This window comes from Oncorhynchus clarkii, chromosome 19, assembly GCF_045791955.1.
Source record: "Oncorhynchus clarkii lewisi isolate Uvic-CL-2024 chromosome 19, UVic_Ocla_1.0, whole genome shotgun sequence".
Lineage (NCBI taxonomy): Eukaryota > Metazoa > Chordata > Actinopteri > Salmoniformes > Salmonidae > Oncorhynchus > Oncorhynchus clarkii.
Window position 1 is genome coordinate 55915724 of NC_092165.1, and position 18321 is coordinate 55934044.

General features: G+C 45.8%; 2 protein-coding genes across 6 annotated transcripts in view; one reads left to right on the forward strand and one right to left on the reverse strand.

Annotated features, from left to right (window-relative positions):
* The window catches only part of LOC139375390 (arf-GAP with SH3 domain, ANK repeat and PH domain-containing protein 3-like), a 76735-nt gene extending 63181 nt beyond the window's left edge, over window positions 1–13554 (forward strand). Inside the window, exons 21-27 of one of the 5 annotated variants that reach the window (XR_011627789.1) lie at window positions 1–33; window positions 1455–1650; window positions 3221–3503; window positions 4486–4711; window positions 5423–5554; window positions 5837–6928; window positions 7045–9736. The exon at window positions 1–33 is cut by the window's left edge and continues 75 nt beyond it. Coding sequence is in view for 4 of the 5 variants with exons in the window: in XM_071117128.1 (XP_070973229.1) it covers window positions 1–33; window positions 1455–1650; window positions 3221–3503; window positions 4486–4711; window positions 5423–5554; window positions 5837–5914 (948 nt within the window). In the remaining variant the exon portion in view is untranslated. Of the gene's footprint in view, window positions 34–1454; window positions 1651–3220; window positions 3504–4485; window positions 4712–5422; window positions 5555–5836; window positions 9737–13227; window positions 13355–13452 lie in introns of those variants that run through there. The other 4 variants (XM_071117127.1, XM_071117128.1, XM_071117129.1 and 1 more) reach the window with 4 other exon arrangements.
* A 3699-nt stretch (window positions 13555–17253) lies between these two features.
* LOC139374358 (TMF-regulated nuclear protein 1-like) lies at window positions 17254–17900 on the reverse strand. Its single transcript, XM_071115395.1, has one exon. It carries the CDS (start codon window positions 17870–17872, stop codon window positions 17303–17305), a length of 570 nt encoding a protein of 189 aa, XP_070971496.1. The 5' UTR covers window positions 17873–17900; the 3' UTR covers window positions 17254–17302.
* Window positions 17901–18321: the final 421 nt, after the last annotated feature.

An 18321-nucleotide genomic window follows, 5' to 3' on the forward strand; every position in this document is an offset into this window, starting at 1 on the left:
CTGTACGACAGCGAAGATGACCTGGATGAGAGGGTACAGACACACACACAGACACACCGAATACGACCTGGATGAGAGGGTAAACACACACACTAACCACTGTACAACCAATACACCAGTCCTCCTGGACCCCAAAGGAACATTTATATTGTAACCCTGTGCAAACTCACCCGATTCAATTCGCCAACTAATCTTCAAACCCTCATTGAGTTGAACCAGGTGTCTGGGGTTACAAGTTGAACCAGGTGTCTGGGGTTACAAGTTGAACCAGGTGTCTGGGGTTTACAAGTTGAACCAGGTGTCTGGGGTTTACAAGTTGAACCAGGTGTCTGGGGTTACAAGTTGAACCAGGTGTCTGGGGTTACAAGTTGAACCAGGTGTCTGGGGTTACAAGTTGAACCAGGTGTCTGGGGTTACAAGTTGAACCAGGTGTCTGGGGTTACAAGTTGAACCAGGTGTCTGGGGTTACAAGTTGAACCAGGTGTCTGGGGTTACAAGTTGAACCAGGTGTCTGGGGTTACAAGTTGAACCAGGTGTCTGGGGTTACAAGTTGAACCAGGTGTCTGGGGTTACAAGTTGAACCAGGTGTCTGGGGTTACAAGTTGAACCAGGTGTCTGGGGTTACAAGTTGAACCAGGTGTCTGGGGTTACAAGTTGAACCAGGTGTCTGGGGTTACAAAAGAAATGTGTACTGTACTGGTTACTGGAGGACTGGATTTGGGAAACGCTGCACTAGAGTTTTATTCAGTGTTTACCTCGGTGCAACCACACTTTACCTTTGTGTCACTCTGCTCATATCCCTCACTATCGCACGACTTAGACTTAGTCATGGGGCGGGGGTGTTTGAATGGGGCGGGGGTGTTTGAATGGGGCGGGGGTGTTTGAATGGGGCGGGGGTGTTTGAATGGGGCGGGGGTGTTTGAATGGGGCGGGGGTGTTTGAATGGGGCGGGGGTGTTAGAATGGGGTAGGGGTGTTAGAATGGGGGAGGTGTTAGAATGGGGTGGGGGTGTTAGAATGGGGGATGGGGGTGTTAGAATGGGGAGATGGAAGAGTGGGGGATGGGTGTGTTAGAATGGGGAGATGGAAGAGTGGGGGATGGGAGTGTTAGAATGGGGGGATGGAAGTGTTAGAATGGGGGGATGGAAGAATGGGGGATGGGAGTGTTAGAATGGGGGGATGGAAGAATGGGGGATGGGGATGTTAGAATGGGGGGTGGAGGGGGTGTTAAAATGCGGAGGATGTTAGAATGGAGGGATGTAAGAATGGGGGGTGGGGGTGTTAAAATCGGGGGGATGTTAGAATGGGGGATGGATGTAAGCTAGATGGAATTTTCACCATATTGTTTACTCTTATCCAATTATTTCAGAACACTAGGGGTTGTTTTTGACGAAACCCCAGTGCCATGTTTGGCATCATATACTGACCATCTCCCCCTTCCTCTCTACTCTTCAGGTGAACCCCTTACACAGGAACCTACGCTCCCCTCTGCCCTCCAAAGCCTCGCCCTCCCGCTGGAGCTTCGCCAACGCCCCTGTGGCGTGTAAGACCTATGAAAACGTGGACTTCCTTTACCGTAACCCCCCCAATAGTGCTCCATCTGGCGTCCTCATGCCCCCGCCCCCTCTGCCCGCTAAAGCCATCATGAGAGGTGAACACACGCATTGACATGAACATTAAAGCCCAGGTAGTCTGTTTGTCAGTTTTCTTCCGTTTGGTGCTTAAATGAGCAAGACCCTGGAAAGCGGTCTAGTATAGTTTATAGTGGGTTTTTGAGTCTCGTAGCTGAGAGAGCTGTCTCACCTCTTCATCCTGGTCCTGACACACTTACAGGAAACACACACATCTGTTTCCATTAGATCTGCAAACACTGAAATAGGGGCTCGATCTCAAATTCTCTTTCCCTCTCCTCCCATCCCCTCTCATCTCCATTCCTCTCCTCCCATCCCATCTCCTCTCCTCCCATCTCCTCCTCTCCTCCCATCTCCTCTCCCATCTCCCCTCCCATCCCATCTCCTCTCCTCCCGTCTCTCCTCTCCTTCTATCTCCTCTCCTCCCATCCCCTCCAATCTCCTCTCACCCCCTCTCTTCAAATCAAATGTATTTATATAGCCCTTCTTACATCAGCTGATATCTCAAAGTGCTGTACAGAAACCCAGCCTAAAACCCCAAATAGCAAGCAATGCAAGTGTAGAAGCACGGTGGCTAGGAAAAACTCCTTAGAAAGGCCAAAACCTAGGAAGAAACCTAGAGAGGAACCAGGCTATGAGGGGTGACCAGTCCTCTTCTGGCTGTGCCGGGTGGAGATTATAACAGAACATGGCCAAGATGTTCAAATGTTCATAAATGGCCAGCATGGTTAAATAATAATAATCACAGTAGTTGTCGAGGGTGCAGCAAGTCAGCACCTCAGGAGTAAATGTCAGTTAGCTTTTCATAGCCGATCATTAAGAGTATCTCTACTGCTCCTGCTGTCTCTAGAGAGTTCAAAACAGCAGGTCTGGGACAGGTAGCACGTCCGGTGAACAGGTCAGGGTTCCATAGCCGCAGGCAAAACAGTTGAAACTGGAGCAGCAGCACAGCCAGGTGGACTGGGGACAGCAAGGAGTCATCATGCCAGGTAGTCCTGAGGCATGGTCCTAGGGCTCAGGTCCTCCTCCGAGAGAGAGAGAAAGAAAGAGAGAGAGAGAGCATACTTAAATTCACACAGGACACCGGATAAGACAGGAGAAGTGCTCCAGATATAACAAACTGACCCTAGCCCCTCGACACATAAACTACTGCAGCATAAATACTGGAGGCTGAGACAGGAGGGGTCAGGAGACACTGTGGCCCCATCCGATGATACCCACAGACAGGGCCAAACAGGAAAGATATAACCCCACCCACTTTGCCAAAGCACAGCCCCCACACCACTAGAGGGATATCTTCAACCACCAACTTACCATCCTGAGACAAGGCCGAGTATAGCCCACAAAGATCTCCGCCACGGCACAACCCAAGGGGGGGCGCCAACCCATCTCATCTCCTCTCCTCCCATCTCCTTTCATCCCATTTTCTTCTTAACTGTATTTGAGGACCTTCCCTGACATCTTCCTCACCTTTTGAGGAGTAAAGGATGTGAGGAATCAAGGAAGGACAAATTGAGAAGGAGACTGTTTTGTATGGCTGTCTCTGTCTCTCACTCACCTGGTCCTGTCTCCCTCTCCCCGCACCCCCAGGTCGCTCGGACCCCCAGATCTCCTTGTCCACCCAGGAGGGGGTAAGCAGCAGGTGCAGCTGCTCCAACCCAACCCCCCAGTCCAGCCCCCCTTCCCCCATGCTGGAGGGTCAGGGGGGACGACCACCCAAATCACCCCACGGCCAGGGCATCCTGGTGAGGGGGCAGAGACAGACCGCAGCCTGGGAGGGTCAGGCCAATACTGGGTCAGGGTCCTCAGACAGAGACAGCACCAAGTCTAACAGTAGTTCCAGCTCCCCTCAGAACCACATAGGACCTGTCAGGTAATCCTAAAATACTTCCAGAACTGACAAAGTAGGAGATCAGTGTGGTTTTGTAATGTTATGGCGGATAGACTCCCTCTATTCCTGCTAATGTTAGACTCCTTCCTGGTCTTCACAGTAAAATGTTTGTATTCATGATTTGATTCCCCTTACTGTTAGAAATGAATAGTCAAACATATATATATATTTAAATGGAACAACCCTAGAGTTAAGAGAGAGAATTCATCAGTTCTGAAGATGACTGCCTTCGGGCAGCAGTTTACTGGCAGATAAAATGACCTCAAAGCGCCCGCTGTTGAAGCCTAACAATTCTCTATGAGCTGAGCACATAGAGCATTCTAACAGTAATGAACACCTACTTTGTCACTGTCCCAAAAACACTCCTAGTGAGCAAAATAATGAATTATATATAAAAAAAATCATTAATGTTACAAAACTTTGCAATTACATTACATGCATACTGGATTACATTATATGAAAATACATGGTAACACTTTATTTGGACAGTCTACAGACTATCAGTAACATTTCAACTGTCTATCTACTAACCTTAACTCTTAACCGTAACATTTCAACTGTCTATCTACTAACCTTAACTCTTATCTTAACCATAACATTTCAACTGTCTATCTACTAACCTTAACTCTTATCTTAACCGTAACATTTCAACTGTCTATCTACTAACCTTAACTCTTAACCGTAACATTTCAACTGTCTATCTACTAACCTTAACTCTTATCTTAACCGTAACATTTTACATTGACATTTTAGTCAGTTAGCAGATGCTCTTATCCAGAGCGACTTGCAGTTGTGAGTGCAGACATTTTGTCCATCCTGGAAACATTAGCAAAGAGTCTGTTAATAGCATTTACAGATGAAAAATCCAAACGATCTAAATCCAGTAAGACCCATGTAGGTACTATATGTATCTATGAGTAGGTGAAGTCCTTGTGTTTTACCAACCTGTTCCTCTCCTCCCCAGCTCAGAGAAAACAACATCGTACAGGCGAACCAGCAGTGGAGGACAAGGGAAGTGTTCTGCAGCCGTGACCTCGGCTGTGACCTCACCCAGCTGTGTGGCGCTGGGCAGCCAGGAGGAGCTGTACTGCAGCGTGGTAACTAGTGGTCCCGCTCCCAGCGTCACACCTGCGGCCAAATCCACCACCTCCTCCTCTCCGATCACTGTGCGCCCTCGCAGAAACGCTATGGTAGGACACGCAACATGACCTTACCACTAATACTGTAGCATCATTTCAAACACGGACAACAAAACCACTGGTATCTGAGTGAGAATGGTATCTATATATGGTATGCTAGTTAGAGCATGGAAATAAATAAATAATGGTCCCATACAAGAGAAAAAACATATTTAAAATATATATGTGAAATATAAAGAATGTATATATTTTTGTTGGGTACTCTGATAGAAATACATCTTCCTCAGCTGCTGCATGTAACCTATTGTCAGTTGGTTGGTATTATTATCCTGCAACATCACTATTAAATGTCAGTTTAAGGCACAATAACGTAAATGTTACATTTAAAAAATGTTTTATCTATAACTTTTATTTAACCAGGCAAGTCGGTTAAGAACAAATTCTTATTTACAATGACGGCCTACACCGGCCCGACCCGGACGACGCTGGGCCAATTGTGCACCACTCTATGGGACTACCAATCACAGCCGGATGTGATACAGCCTGGATTCAAACCAGGGACTGTAGTGACACCACTTGCACTGAGATGCAGCGCCTTAGACCGCGGCGCAGCGAGTGGCGCACATTAAATAGTGATGTTGCAGGATAATAATGCCCAACCAACGGACAATGGGGTTACACGTACAGATCAGTTGTCTGTAACACAGTAGCGGGACACTAGTATGTACAAGAGCCTGACGGAGTAGCGTGTGTATCCGCCAGGTGTCTCAGAGGAGGCCTACCCAGAAGAGGGTCAAGGCCCTGGTGGACTGCAGAGCCGTCAGCTCGGACCAGCTGGCCTTCTTCAAGGATGAGGTCATCGTAGTCACAGCCACCGAGGACCCCCACTGGTGGGTGAGTAGAACTACACCTCCATTTTTTTTTTACCTCTGTAAATCCGTTGTTACTTTTAATAAGCACAGCTTTAAAATAGAGAGTTGAGCTATTTGTCTTTCTGTATTAAAGCCAACCATGTTTTCACCTATATATTATTACAAAAAAGGCAACTGGAGGGTTTTCCTTCTGCGCAAACACAACATCCAGAGTCCTTTCATTAATGTCCGTCTATCTCAAATCTATTACCTCTGTATCTTCTATCTAGTCGGTCAGTGATCTTGATTGTTTCTGTACCTCCAGGTCGGCCACATCGAGGGCTATCCATCCAGAAGTGGGACATTCCCTGTGAACTATGTCCATAAACTGGGGACTGACTAGTCATATACCGGACGCCCTAGCCCCTACCCTAGCCCCTACCCGAGCCTCTACCCTAGCCCCTAGCCTAGCCCCTAGCCTAGCCCCTACCCTACCCTAGCCCCTGCCCTAGCCTGTCCCCTACCCTAGCTCCTACCCTTACTACGTCACTTACCTAGGACACAAAAAAGGCTGGAATGGACACTCTTGAAAGCAACTCATTCAAAGACAACAAAGAAATGCTTGCTCGCTTTCCTGGTCATTTCTTGTGAGAGAATATTCTGAACCACTTTGATGTGTTGTGATCTGATGACTAGAGACTCCCATAAACTGTAATTGTATATACAGACAGTGCACTTAAGGAAGTCGACATAAAGAAAGAAGGGATGAAAGAGATCATATTACAGGAAGGAATGCCACCCTCACAACCCGACAGAAGAGAGTGAAAACGCCTCCCTCTGCTTTTGACCTCTAATACCTGTATGCTTTACATCTGTAAAGGGATGTTTTTACCACACCTTACCGCACAGGATATTAAAGGGATGTTTTTATCACACCTTACCGCACAGGGTATTAAAGGGATGTTTTTATCACACCTTACCGCACAGGGTATTAAAGGGATGTTTTTATCACACCTTACCGCACAGGGTATTAAAGGGATGTTTTTACCACACCTTACCGCACAGGATATTAAAGGGATGTTTTTACCACACCTTACCGCCCAGGGTATTAAAGGGATGTTTTTACCACACCTTACCGCCCAGGGTATTAAAGGGATGTTTTTACCACACCTTACCCCCCAGGGTATTAAAGGGAGGTTTTTACCACACCTTACCGCCCAGGGTATTAAAGGGATGCTTTTATCACACCTTACCGCCCAGGGTATTAAAGGGATGTTTTTACCACACCTTACCGCCCAGGGTATTAAAGGGATGTTTTTACCACACCTTACCGCCCAGGGTATTAAAGGGATGTTTTTAGCACACCTTACCGCCCAGGGTATTAAAGGGATGTTTTTACCACACCTTACCGCCCAGGGTATTAAAGGGATGTTTTTACCACACCTTACCGCCCAGGGTATTGAAGGGATGTTTTTACCACACCTTACGGCCCAGGGTATTAAAGGGATGTTTTTACCACACCTTACGGCCCAGGGTATTAAAGGGATGTTTTTACCACACCTTACGGCCCAGGGTATTAAAGGGATGTTTTTACCACACCTTACCGCCCAGGGTATTAAAGGGATGTTTTTACCACACCTTACCGCCCAGGGTATTAAAGGGATGTTTTTACCACACCTTACCGCCCAGGGTATTAAAGGGATGTTTTTACCACACCTTACCGCCCAGGGTATTAAAGGGATGTTTTTACCACACCTTACCGCCCAGGGTATTAAAGGGATATTTTTACCACACGTTGCTTCCCAGGGGAAATTATAAGAGCAACAGCTGTAGCCACATAACTGCTGGAATACCTGTGATACAGACTGCCTGCGCGTGTGTCTGAGATTATAACCATACCATTGGATTACCTGGCAATGACATACATACAACACTGGTGTCTGGAGGAGTGAGATCGTGTGCTGTGGGAGCCCTAGAAAAGAGGATGAATAGCCGGCATTGTCCACTGCCTTCCTGGAAACTAAGGAGACTTAGAAGATTCATGCCATGTCAGTCACGGTACGTCGGGACTCTGAGCCAGATGCAATGAATACCTGCTCAGTGACCGGTGGCGATTATGTCTGGGGCTGGAACGACCTGGAACTGAAAGCGCATTTGTGGCTGCCAGCCTGTCTCCTGGGGCTCCAGGGTTCTCTGGCTGCCGAACTGAAATGGAACCCCAGTGTCTAAGCTGGTTTTGGGCCAGACTCCAGCTCTGACTGGGGGGGGGGGGGGCCTGGCTGGAGCCTGGGTGATTTGGTTTTCTCCGTCTCCAGAGGAGTCTGTCTTCCTACAGTCGGCAGGGGAAAGGAAGAGACTGTCACCGCAGTGAAATACACAAAGCTGGGTTGTATTCAGTAGGCACCAAATGGACTGAAACAGGAAAAGACTACCTGAACTTGTCCAATAAGAAATGCACATTTTTCATTTTAGTTTGCCCTAATGAACATGACCCAATTCTAGTGCCTTTTTCCATACAGTAGATCTCGGTTCTGGGTCTATACTAAAGGCATGGACAGTTGGACACTTCCACATTGTAAAGAAAAGAGAAGGTTGTAGAGAATTGTAAATAGATATTATTACACCCATGAATTGTGATGGAAGGTTTCCATATCGCTAACCATAAGCTAGTATTGAGACATTAGTTGTTTTCCTAGTCTCTTGAGCACCATAACTCTACAGTGTAATTACATTTTACTAGTGCATACTCACATCTGACCACTCCCATTCATATCAATTCATATTTGTCATGTTCTGAATCTGCAGTAAAGGCATATTAATACATTGCATGTTCCAGCATTCTATTACTATTCTAGAACTAGATTCTAGTGTTACTTAATGCACCAGGATTCTATTAATATTCTAGTAATTCTAGAACTAGATTCTAGTGTTACTTAATGCACCAGGATTCTATTAATATTCTAGTAATTCTAGAACTAGATTCTAGTGTTACTTAATGCACCAGGATTCTATTAATATTCTAGTAATTCTAGAACTAGATTCTAGTGTTACTTAATGCACCAGGATTCTATGAATATTCTAGTAATTCTAGAACTAGATTCTAGTGTTACTTAATGCACCAGGATTCTGTCTCCTAATATGGTTTCAAAGTGCTTTAAATGCCACTAATAGCAATTGAGAGAAAGTGTAACTCAGTATTGGATCTCAGGCTGTTAAGCGTCTCATACAACTGGTTTATCTGTCCACAAGTGAAGCTACGCCTGCAGTGGGTGTGGAGGGCTCTCTACAATAGGGCAGACAACGATAAAACACCTTTCTAAGTATCAGTTGCTTTTCAGCCGGTTTGCGCCGGTTTGCCGGTTTGCATTCCTGTCGCTACTGTAGACAGGGGTTATTAAGGGTTTGTTTAGCTTTCTCTAGATCCAGTCACTGTTGTCAATACCTACACAAGTAAGTAGAGAAGTGCATGATTGTCAATGGAACCAGGGACAGACTGAAAAGTGAGGGCAGACCGTTGAGTATATGTTGTGCTCTGTTCTACAAAGGTAAAAAAAACAAACAGCTGTTGCATGTTGGAAACGTTAATATCATGCAGTGTTGAAGAATGACTGAGTATCAGAATGAATGCATTGTTATGTTCACATACTGTCATGTTAATGCTACTTGTAAACATCACTTCGGTTCTGTAAACTCTTATGTGTCAGTAGGGCAATATGGCATGGGGGCTGGACTAGCGGGGCCCCAAATGGCCCAGTCAGTATGGACTAGCAGAGCCCAGTCAGTATGGACTAGCAGAGCCCCAAATGGCCCAGTCAGTATGGACTAGCGGAGCCCCAAAGGGCCCAGTCAGTATGGACTAGCGGAGCCCCAAAGGGCCCAGTCAGTATGGACTAGCAGAGCCCCAAATGGCCCAGTCAGTATGGACTAGCAGTGCCCCAAATGGCCCAGTCAGTATGGACTAGCGGAGCCCAAAAGGGCCCAGTCAGTATAGTCAGTATAGACTTGCCAACTTACTGTTGTTCTTCCATGTCTTTATCATTTTTAAACCTTATATAGATAACTGCCTCTATGGTTGAGACTTTGTTTCACATGGTTTCTGTGCTGACAATGTAAGATAGAACATCAATATAATGGAGTATTTCTGTCATTTAAGTATTTGTAACATAGTAAATGTGTTTTGCTCTCTGTTCTTTCCATGTTACAAGATTATTAAATACCGGTTTAACATCTGTGTGTTTTTTACACTATATTCAATATTTGTATTATGAAAAGTAACTTTCAGAATGGATTTAATTATTTACATGTTTTGATGCATTAAACTTTTGTTCTCATACATAATGCATGAGAGAGAACAATGTAAAATATTAATGGGCTTTGGTGTCCAAAAAATAAAGAGATAAGAGAGTGTAGAACACATGCAATCCATCTCAGTCATTCTGATTAGATACTGGAACTAAAAAGATTATAAATGTCATCATCTGACGCACGCTCATATTGATGCACTACACCTGCCTGTCCAACTTCTCATTCCAAAATCATGGGCATTAATATGGAGTTGGTCACCCATTTGCTGTTATAACAGCCTCCACTCTCCTCGAACGGCTTTCCACTCAATGTTGGAACATTGCTGTGGGGGACTTGCTTCTATTCAGCCACAAGAGCATTAGTGAGGTCGGGCACTGACATTGGCCGATTAGGCCTGGCTCGCAGTTGGTGTTCCAATTCATGCCAAAGGTGTTCGATGGGGTTGAAGTCAGGACTCTGTGCATGCCAGTCAAGTTCTTCCACACTAATCTTGACAAACCATTTCTGTATGGACCTCGCTTTGTGCACGGGGACATTGTCATTCTGAAACAGGAAAGGGCCTTCCCCAAACATGACAGTACAGAATCATCTAGAATGTCATTGTATGTTGTAGCATTAAGATTTCCCTTCACTGGAACGAAGGGGCCCAAACCATGAAAAACAGCCCTAGACCACTATTCCTCCTCCACCAAACTTTACAGTTGGCCGGATGCATTCGGGCAGGTAAAGTTCTCCTGGCATCTGCCAAACCCAGATTCGTCTGTCGGACTGCCAGATGGCAACCAGGGAGTAGAACATTCAATTGAATGAATATCTACCTGAAACCAAATGCCCCATGTCCTCCAACCCTACTTTACCTTACAACCCCTCATCCAAATCCCCTAGGATTAACACAGTACAGCCCACATCACCGAGCACAGGGATTGCCATTATACAGTAAGATCACTCTCAGGATCACAGCCTTTTACTGAATGCTCTTACTGTGTGTTTATGTACACACACGAAAGAGAGCAGGCGTATATGGGACAGTCTGGTCCTCAGAGTAGGCAGCAGTAGAGGAGCTTGGATCGTCAGGTGGCTGGTTGGATCGTCATCCCGGGCTAGCATCAGCCAGGTGGCTGGTTGGATCGTCATCCCGCGCTAGCGTCAGCCAGGTGGCTGGTTGGATCGTTATCCCGTGTTAGCGTCAGCCAGGTGGCTGGTTGGATCGTTATCCCAGGCTAGCGTCAGCCAGGTGGTTGTGTAAGTGACAGATATGACATCGTCCTCTGAGAAAAGAGTGGAGGGTCAGGGTGGTGCTGATGCAGCCAGGAAGTAGACCCGTATTTCTCAGAGGACGGAGGGTCAGGGTGGTGCTGATGCAGCCAGGAAGTAGACCCGTATTTCTCAGAGGACGGAGGGTCAGGGTGGTGCTGATGCAGCCAGGAAGTAGACCTGTATTTCTCAGAGGACGGGGGGTCAGGGTGGTGCTGAGGCAGCCAGGAAGTAGACCCGTATTTCTCAGAGGACGGGGGGTCAGGGTGGTGCTGAGGCAGCCAGGAAGTAGACCCGTATTTCTCAGAGGACGGAGGGTCAGGGTGGTGCTGAGGCAGCCAGGAAGTAGACACGTATTTCTCAGAGGACAGAGGGTCAGGGTGGTGCTGAGGCAGCCAGGAAGTAGACCCGTATTTCTCAGAGGACGGAGGGTCAGGGTGGTGCTGAGGCAGCCAGGAAGTAGACACGTATTTCTCAGAGGACGGAGGGTCAGGGTGGTGCTGAGGCAGCCAGGAAGTAGACACGTATTTCTCAGAGGACGGGGGGTCAGGGTGGTGCTGAGGCAGCCAGGAAGTAGACCCGTATTTCTCAGAGGACAGAGGGTCAGGGTGGTGCTGAGGCAGCCAGGAAGTAGACCCGTATTTCTCAGAGGACAGAGGGTCAGGGTGGTGCTGAGGCAGCCAGGAAGTAGACACGTATTGTGCTGATCTTTTTATTCCATGTGTAACTCTGTGTTGTATGTGTCGAACTGTTATGCTTTATCTTGGCCAGGTCGCAGTTGCAAATGAGAACTTGTTCTCAACTAGCTTACCTGGTTAAATAAAGGTGAAATAAATAAAATGTATACAAAAATCTAGGATCAGGTCCCTGTCCCTGTCCACGTAATCTTATTATGATCAAAAAGTCCAACCTGGACCAGCAATGTGTGGCTCTCGCTTTAACTGGTAAACCACACAGGACCCACAACAGCAACAGACATCAGCCACATGGCCTAAGCCGTGGAGAGGATGTACAGTATTAAGAGATACAGCATGACAGCTAAGCTGCTAACATGATATACTTTATGTGATGGTGTCCTATCACCAATCATCCTGACTATCATATACTATGAAATAACACATGGAATCATGTAGTGACCAAAAAAGTTTAAGCATCAAAATATATATTTTATATTTCAGATTCTAAGTAGCCACCATTTGCCTTGACGACAGCTTTGCACACTCTTGGCATTCTCTCAACCAGTCCATATTATGGCAAGAACAGCTCAAATAAGTAAAGAGAATCAACAGTCCATCATTAAAGACTTAAAGGTGAGTCAATGCAGAAAATTAAGAACTTTGAAAGTTTCTTCAAGTCAAGTAACAGACATCTCAACATCAACTGTTCAGAGGAGACTGTGTGAATCAGGCCTTCATGGTGGAATTGCTGCAAATAAACCACTACTAAAAGACATCTATGAGAAGAAGAGACTTGCTTGGGCCAAGAAACATGAACAATGGTCATTAGACCTGTGGAAATCTGTCCTTTGGTCTGATGAGTCAAAATTAGACATAGTAGTAGGTGAACGGATGATCTCTGCATGTGTGGTTCCTACCGTGAAGCATGGGGGAGTTGGTGTGATGGTGCTTTGCTGGTAACACTGTCTGTGATTTATTTACAATTCAACACACACTTAACCAGCATGGCTACCACAGCATTCTGCAGCGATACACCATCCAATCTGATTTGCACTTAGCGGGACTATAATTAGTTTTTCAACAGGACAATGACCCAACACACCTCCAGGCTGTGTAAGGGCTATTTGACCAAGGAGGAGAGTGATGGAGTTCTGCATCAGATGACCTGGCCTCCATAGTCAACCGACCTCAGCAACCCATTATTCTTACTTTATATACAGTATATTGTATTTTTTCCTCAGTAGAGCTTGGAGAACTGTGTAATAAAAAGCTCTATACAAATTAAATGTATTATTTTATTACTATTATTATTTAGCATCTAAATGGAGATGAATAATGATTTTATACTGAAGTTTGATAAAATCATATTGCCAATGTGGACGCTGCAGTCAGATTGCTACCTTGTAGTCTCATAGCTTTGATGTACCATGTGAATGACACAACGATATTACAGATTAATGCTTTTTGATTCTCTTGACAGGAGATACACAACATCATGGAGAAACCAGGCATGGTACTCTGGGACAAACATGACTAGAATTCTAAACTAACAGGTATTAGGCCTAAAGTGTTTCTCTATGAGCAAAATATGTTAAAAATGTGTTTCTGGTTGAATATGCATATTTTCAACATCTTGCTGTCATTGGTGGGCAATGAGGGGCCAACACAGTGATGATGTAATTTCCTGTCAATGTTTATTATACAGTACATCCAGACCCATTGGAGAAGGTACGGCTCCCTCATCCAGATCATGACCAATACATACATTCTTCAGAGTGGACTGTACAGGCAAAGTGAGTTGCACCAAATAACTAAAGCCTTCACTAAAGCCTTCACTAAAGCCTTCACTAAAGCCTTCACTTCAGGACAGATTACAAATCAGGACAAAATCCTGAACATCAGACATTCCAAGGAGAAGCCAATCTTTTGGACGCATGATGGAAGATCTTGCATCCTATTGGTCAATGGGGTCTCTCGACACACTTGGTACCGGTCACGTTCAGCACCGTCCCATCTTATAACTCAAGTTTAATATGGGTATTGTAACAAGCTCAACCCAGGATGTTCTTCATTCAGAATAGAATACACATGTCACGTCTGGCGTTTGTCTGCTGATGCTTCCAGCAGCGTTATGGGTGTTTTGTTGTCAGGTCCCTTGGCTTCCTCTCTGCAGGATGCAGTCTCATTATGTCATTACGTCATGAGCCATTTCAGTTATGCTGAGCAGGCTCTGTTTTTCCTGCTCTGGTGCGCCAAGGTGACAGACTACTACCTCTGTACCAGTCGTGACAGGCCAAATGCGTCACTTCAAAGGAGAGAGAGAGAGAGAGTGAAGAGAGAAGGAGAGAGAGGGAGGAGAGAAGGAGAGAGAGCGAGGAGAGAAAAGAGACATTTGCCCAACAGATGTAAGAGCTGATTTAAATGTCAAAATGTGCATGGGTAAGCAATAAGCATTCTCACACACACTCCGGGAAAATAGACCACATTCCAGATTGCCTTAATTCATTTTTTCTCCCCCAACTAGCAGTATACTACCAGTCCCTCTCTGACAGAACCGAGAACAAATTGTCCTGAACAATGTAAAAAAAAAAAAGGCAATTTTTCTTGTCTTTACAGAACATTGTTCATTTGTTTAAACTCTGCACTAAAGCCTATGATTAAATTATGTATTACACGCAATTTGTCACTTTAGCAAAACATTCTAGAATGCAAACGCCTTATTCAAAGCAATGAGCATGTTTTCAAATTGATCTAAGTTAAGGAGAACACATTTTATCAGTAGAGCTTCAAATGCATCTAAACGCATTTAAGGTCAACATGGAAATGTAATAATGAAGAACATTATATCATTTAAAATAAACTGATTAAACCCGGTTTAAAAATTAAATATATTTTAGGACTATTAGGCTGCGTTTACACAGCCAGCCAATTTCTGATATTTTGCCGAATTATGGGCAAAAGATCTGATTGTTCAAAAGACCGATTGTCAGAAAAAGGATCAGAATTGGGCTGCCTGTGTAAACGCAGCCTTACATTAATTTTAACAGAAGGAAACACTTTCACATCACAAATAAACAATTTAACACAATAGAAGATAAGTACATTCATTTACAGAATGGTAATATTGTCATAAAACTTGTGGTGGACCTGTGGTTGATGCAGAACGCTTGATATTATTTTAGGCTATTTTTAAACCAGTTCTGATTGCCAGTTCTGACTTAGCTGTATGTCTTTAATTGCCTGGTCCCATATCAGTTTATGCTGTCCAACATTGACTATAAGAAAAGGTAAGACACCACAAACAGATATGGGACTGGACCAGGCTACGCCCATCTAGCCTCGTTCTACCATGTATTTTGTTTGATGTTAGACAAAACAGCGGCAGTCAGGACTGTGGATCAGGCGAATGTCTATCATGGAAGCCTCTGAAAATGTGGCTAACCAAGATACTGTATTTGACTTACGAAAATGTATGTCACTCTTATCCAGAGTGACATACATTTTAATACTTTTTTCATACTGGTCCCCTGTGGGAATTGAACCCACAACCTTGGTGCTGTAAGCATAATGCTCTGCCAACCGAGCTACACAGGACTCCATCCTCACACTAGTATATACACATACAATGTATAAGGCATTTAATGAAGAACCTTTGTAGCCTGTAGACTTCCAGTATAATTTAATAATATATGTACAGAAAAATACAAGGTGTTTGGGTCTGAAGCATACAATAGGAATTATTCTAGTCTCTGTCTAGCTTACAAATAACAGGCAGTAATTTACCCTAATCGATATGTAAGCCTATACAGTGGACTATAATTTATGAACTAAGCAAAAATGTCCAATGGGGGGGTACTACCTGCCCTACAGCACCTGATGTCACAAGAAGGCCAAAACAAATCATCAAGGACAACAACCACCCCAGAGGCACTGCCTGTTCACACCGCTATCATCCAGAAGACGAGGTCAGTACAGGTACATCAAAAGATGGGACCGAGAGACTGAAAAACATCTATTTCAAGGCCATCATACTGTTAAACGGCCATCACTGACAGAGAGAGGCTGCTGCCTACATACAGACTTGAAATCATTGGCCATTTCAATACATGGATCACTCGTCACTTTAATAATGTTTACATATCTTGCATTACTGATTACTCATATGTATATACTGTATTCTATACTATTCTACTGTATCTTTATCTATGCCGCTCTGACATTGTTCATCCATATATTTAGATATTCTTAATTACATTCCTTTACTTAGATGTGTGTATTAGGTAGTTGTTGTGAAATTGTTAGATATTACTTGTTAGATATTGCTGCACTGTCAGAACTAGAAGCACAAGCATTTCGCTACACTCGCCATGACATCTGCTTGCCATGTGTATGTGACAAAACTACATTTTATTTTATTTGATGCAATAACGTCAATAATATTAAAAATGTCTGTTTGCCGTCTTTTTAACCCCTCCCTCTCACGTGACTGAGTGTCATCCCTTTGCACAAATCATCCACCCTCCGTCTCTCAGCTAGCCTATCATCTTGTTACACAGTATATACCCTACCTGTGCTTGTCTCGCTGGCCATGGCATGGCTAACGCAATCCTCAAACATTTCATCAACCGTAAAAGCATTGAGGAGGCCAGCTCTGCCATTGTCAAACGAACACAGTTTTGCAAACAGCGCCATTGTCCATCGCTCAGGTCCAGTTGAAGCAAATGCACCAGAAAAGGAAGTTGTTCTTGAACCTCCTGTTTTCCAAGGACACAATGTTTGTCGGATACATTCTGGAAGGTGAGTTAGGCCTGGGTTGCCAGGCGACAAAGAATAGGCCACAGGTGGAAGCGTCCCAGAAGGACCTGGTTGGTTTCTCATGTCCTGAGAGAGCAGACTACTACTCCACTGGGGGTTTGACCTTTGAAGCTCAGAAGATGAGTTGGCTGGGAGATATAGTGAGTGTGCTGGGGAATGCCAAGGCACGTTGCCCTTCGACACCCTGCGGTCACCCAAGGCCCTCTACCAACCATTCTTTCTGACTCCCCCTTTCCCCCCCCCGGGTTTACAAAACAATGCAGCAAAAGAAAGAAAGAAAGTGAAACCTCAACTGCACTCTGCTCCTCTGTTCCTACTCCAGTGGGTTGAAAAGGCAGATTGTTCAACGCTCTCCCCCATCCCGTAAGCCCGGGCTTTGTTATGTAACCCTCACTTCTCTCTACCTCATGCTCCAATACCTGCACTGTGACTCTTCTTCTGTCATTCCCACTTCTTTCAACACAAAGCAAATAAGAAAGAATCGACCAACCACATCGAAGCGATTACATTTTCGTTGTTGTTGCGTTTGTACAAGTATGGTTTCATAAAACAACTTTTAGTTTTACAAATTCACCATGTGAGTCCCATGGCCTCCAAACCATCCCAGACATACAATATACACCCATTAGTCCAAAGAGGGCCAGCTTCCTGGAATCAATAAGAGCTCAAGGGGGGGAGGGGGGTTGTAGCCTCAAGGAGGGGTGACAGTTTGGGAATGGTGTCAGTCTGTAGTTTAAGGGTCATTTGAGCTTGACGGGCCAGGGAAGACACGTACGGAGTCCCAGCATGGAGGAGAAGACAATGGTGGGCCGGTGCTTCCTGAATCGCAGCCCCTTCTTGAGCCGCTCGCTGTTCTCAGCCGCGTATATCTCCCCCTGCTGGGCGCCGCAGGCAATGCGGGTCAACACCTCGCCATGCTCCACCGCCTCCTGCTCCGAGCGCACGAACACCTCCCGGAGCTCCTCCAGGCGTCTCTCCATCTCCCGGATGACCCGCTGGCGCTCCTCCATCTCTAGCAGGCGCCGACGGGCTGCTTCAAACTCCATGCTAGAGCTGGGGGTCACCATCTTGGATGAGGGGGCTGTGGTAGCCGTCGAGGGGGGCTCCGAGCCGTACAGGGCCGTGGTCACCCGCCTGAAGTCGCCCATAGAGATGGAGCGTCGGGTGGCAGGCGATGGGAGCGGGAGGGCCAGGGTGCCGGAGGCTGAGAAAGGGAGGGTGAGAGGGGGCGCCAAGGCCTCAGGGGGATAGTGGGGATCCATGTCGTCTGTGGTGTCTGCGGCATGTGCTTGTCTGTGGCGTTTCTTCATGGCTGGGTGCGAGCATCCGTCTATGCTGCTGTTGTTGATTCTAGTGCTCTGTGGGAGAGCAGTGTGCTGCCTCAGAGCCTCTCCATTCATTTATAAAGGATCGGGGCTCAGCACAGCGCTTTATGGGGAGGAGTCCACTCGCCCCTCATTGGTTGCTTGCTCCCCATTGAATGCCGATTGGCTGCTTGCCCCTCTCGATGTCCAATGCCCTTAGTCTGCTTCAACAGGAAAAGGAAGACGGATAACATATATTCTATCCCTTTTCCTCTCCTCTCTGTGGTTGGCTCAGTGTGTGTGTTGTGTGAGCCGTTGTCCTCTCCGCCCTCTCTCCCTCCCACCAGCTGGGATCAATCCATCCTCCTCTCTCCCACTCTGCTCGTTGCCCATAGCAACGCAGTCTCGACATCAGATGGCAAGTGGAGGAGGGAGGGGTGGTGTTCAGATTGTCT

Coding starts and splice junctions, on each gene's coding strand:
- LOC139374358 (XM_071115395.1), bottom strand. CDS start 17,872: ATGAAGAAACGCCACAGACAAGCACATGCCGCAGACACCACAGACGAC.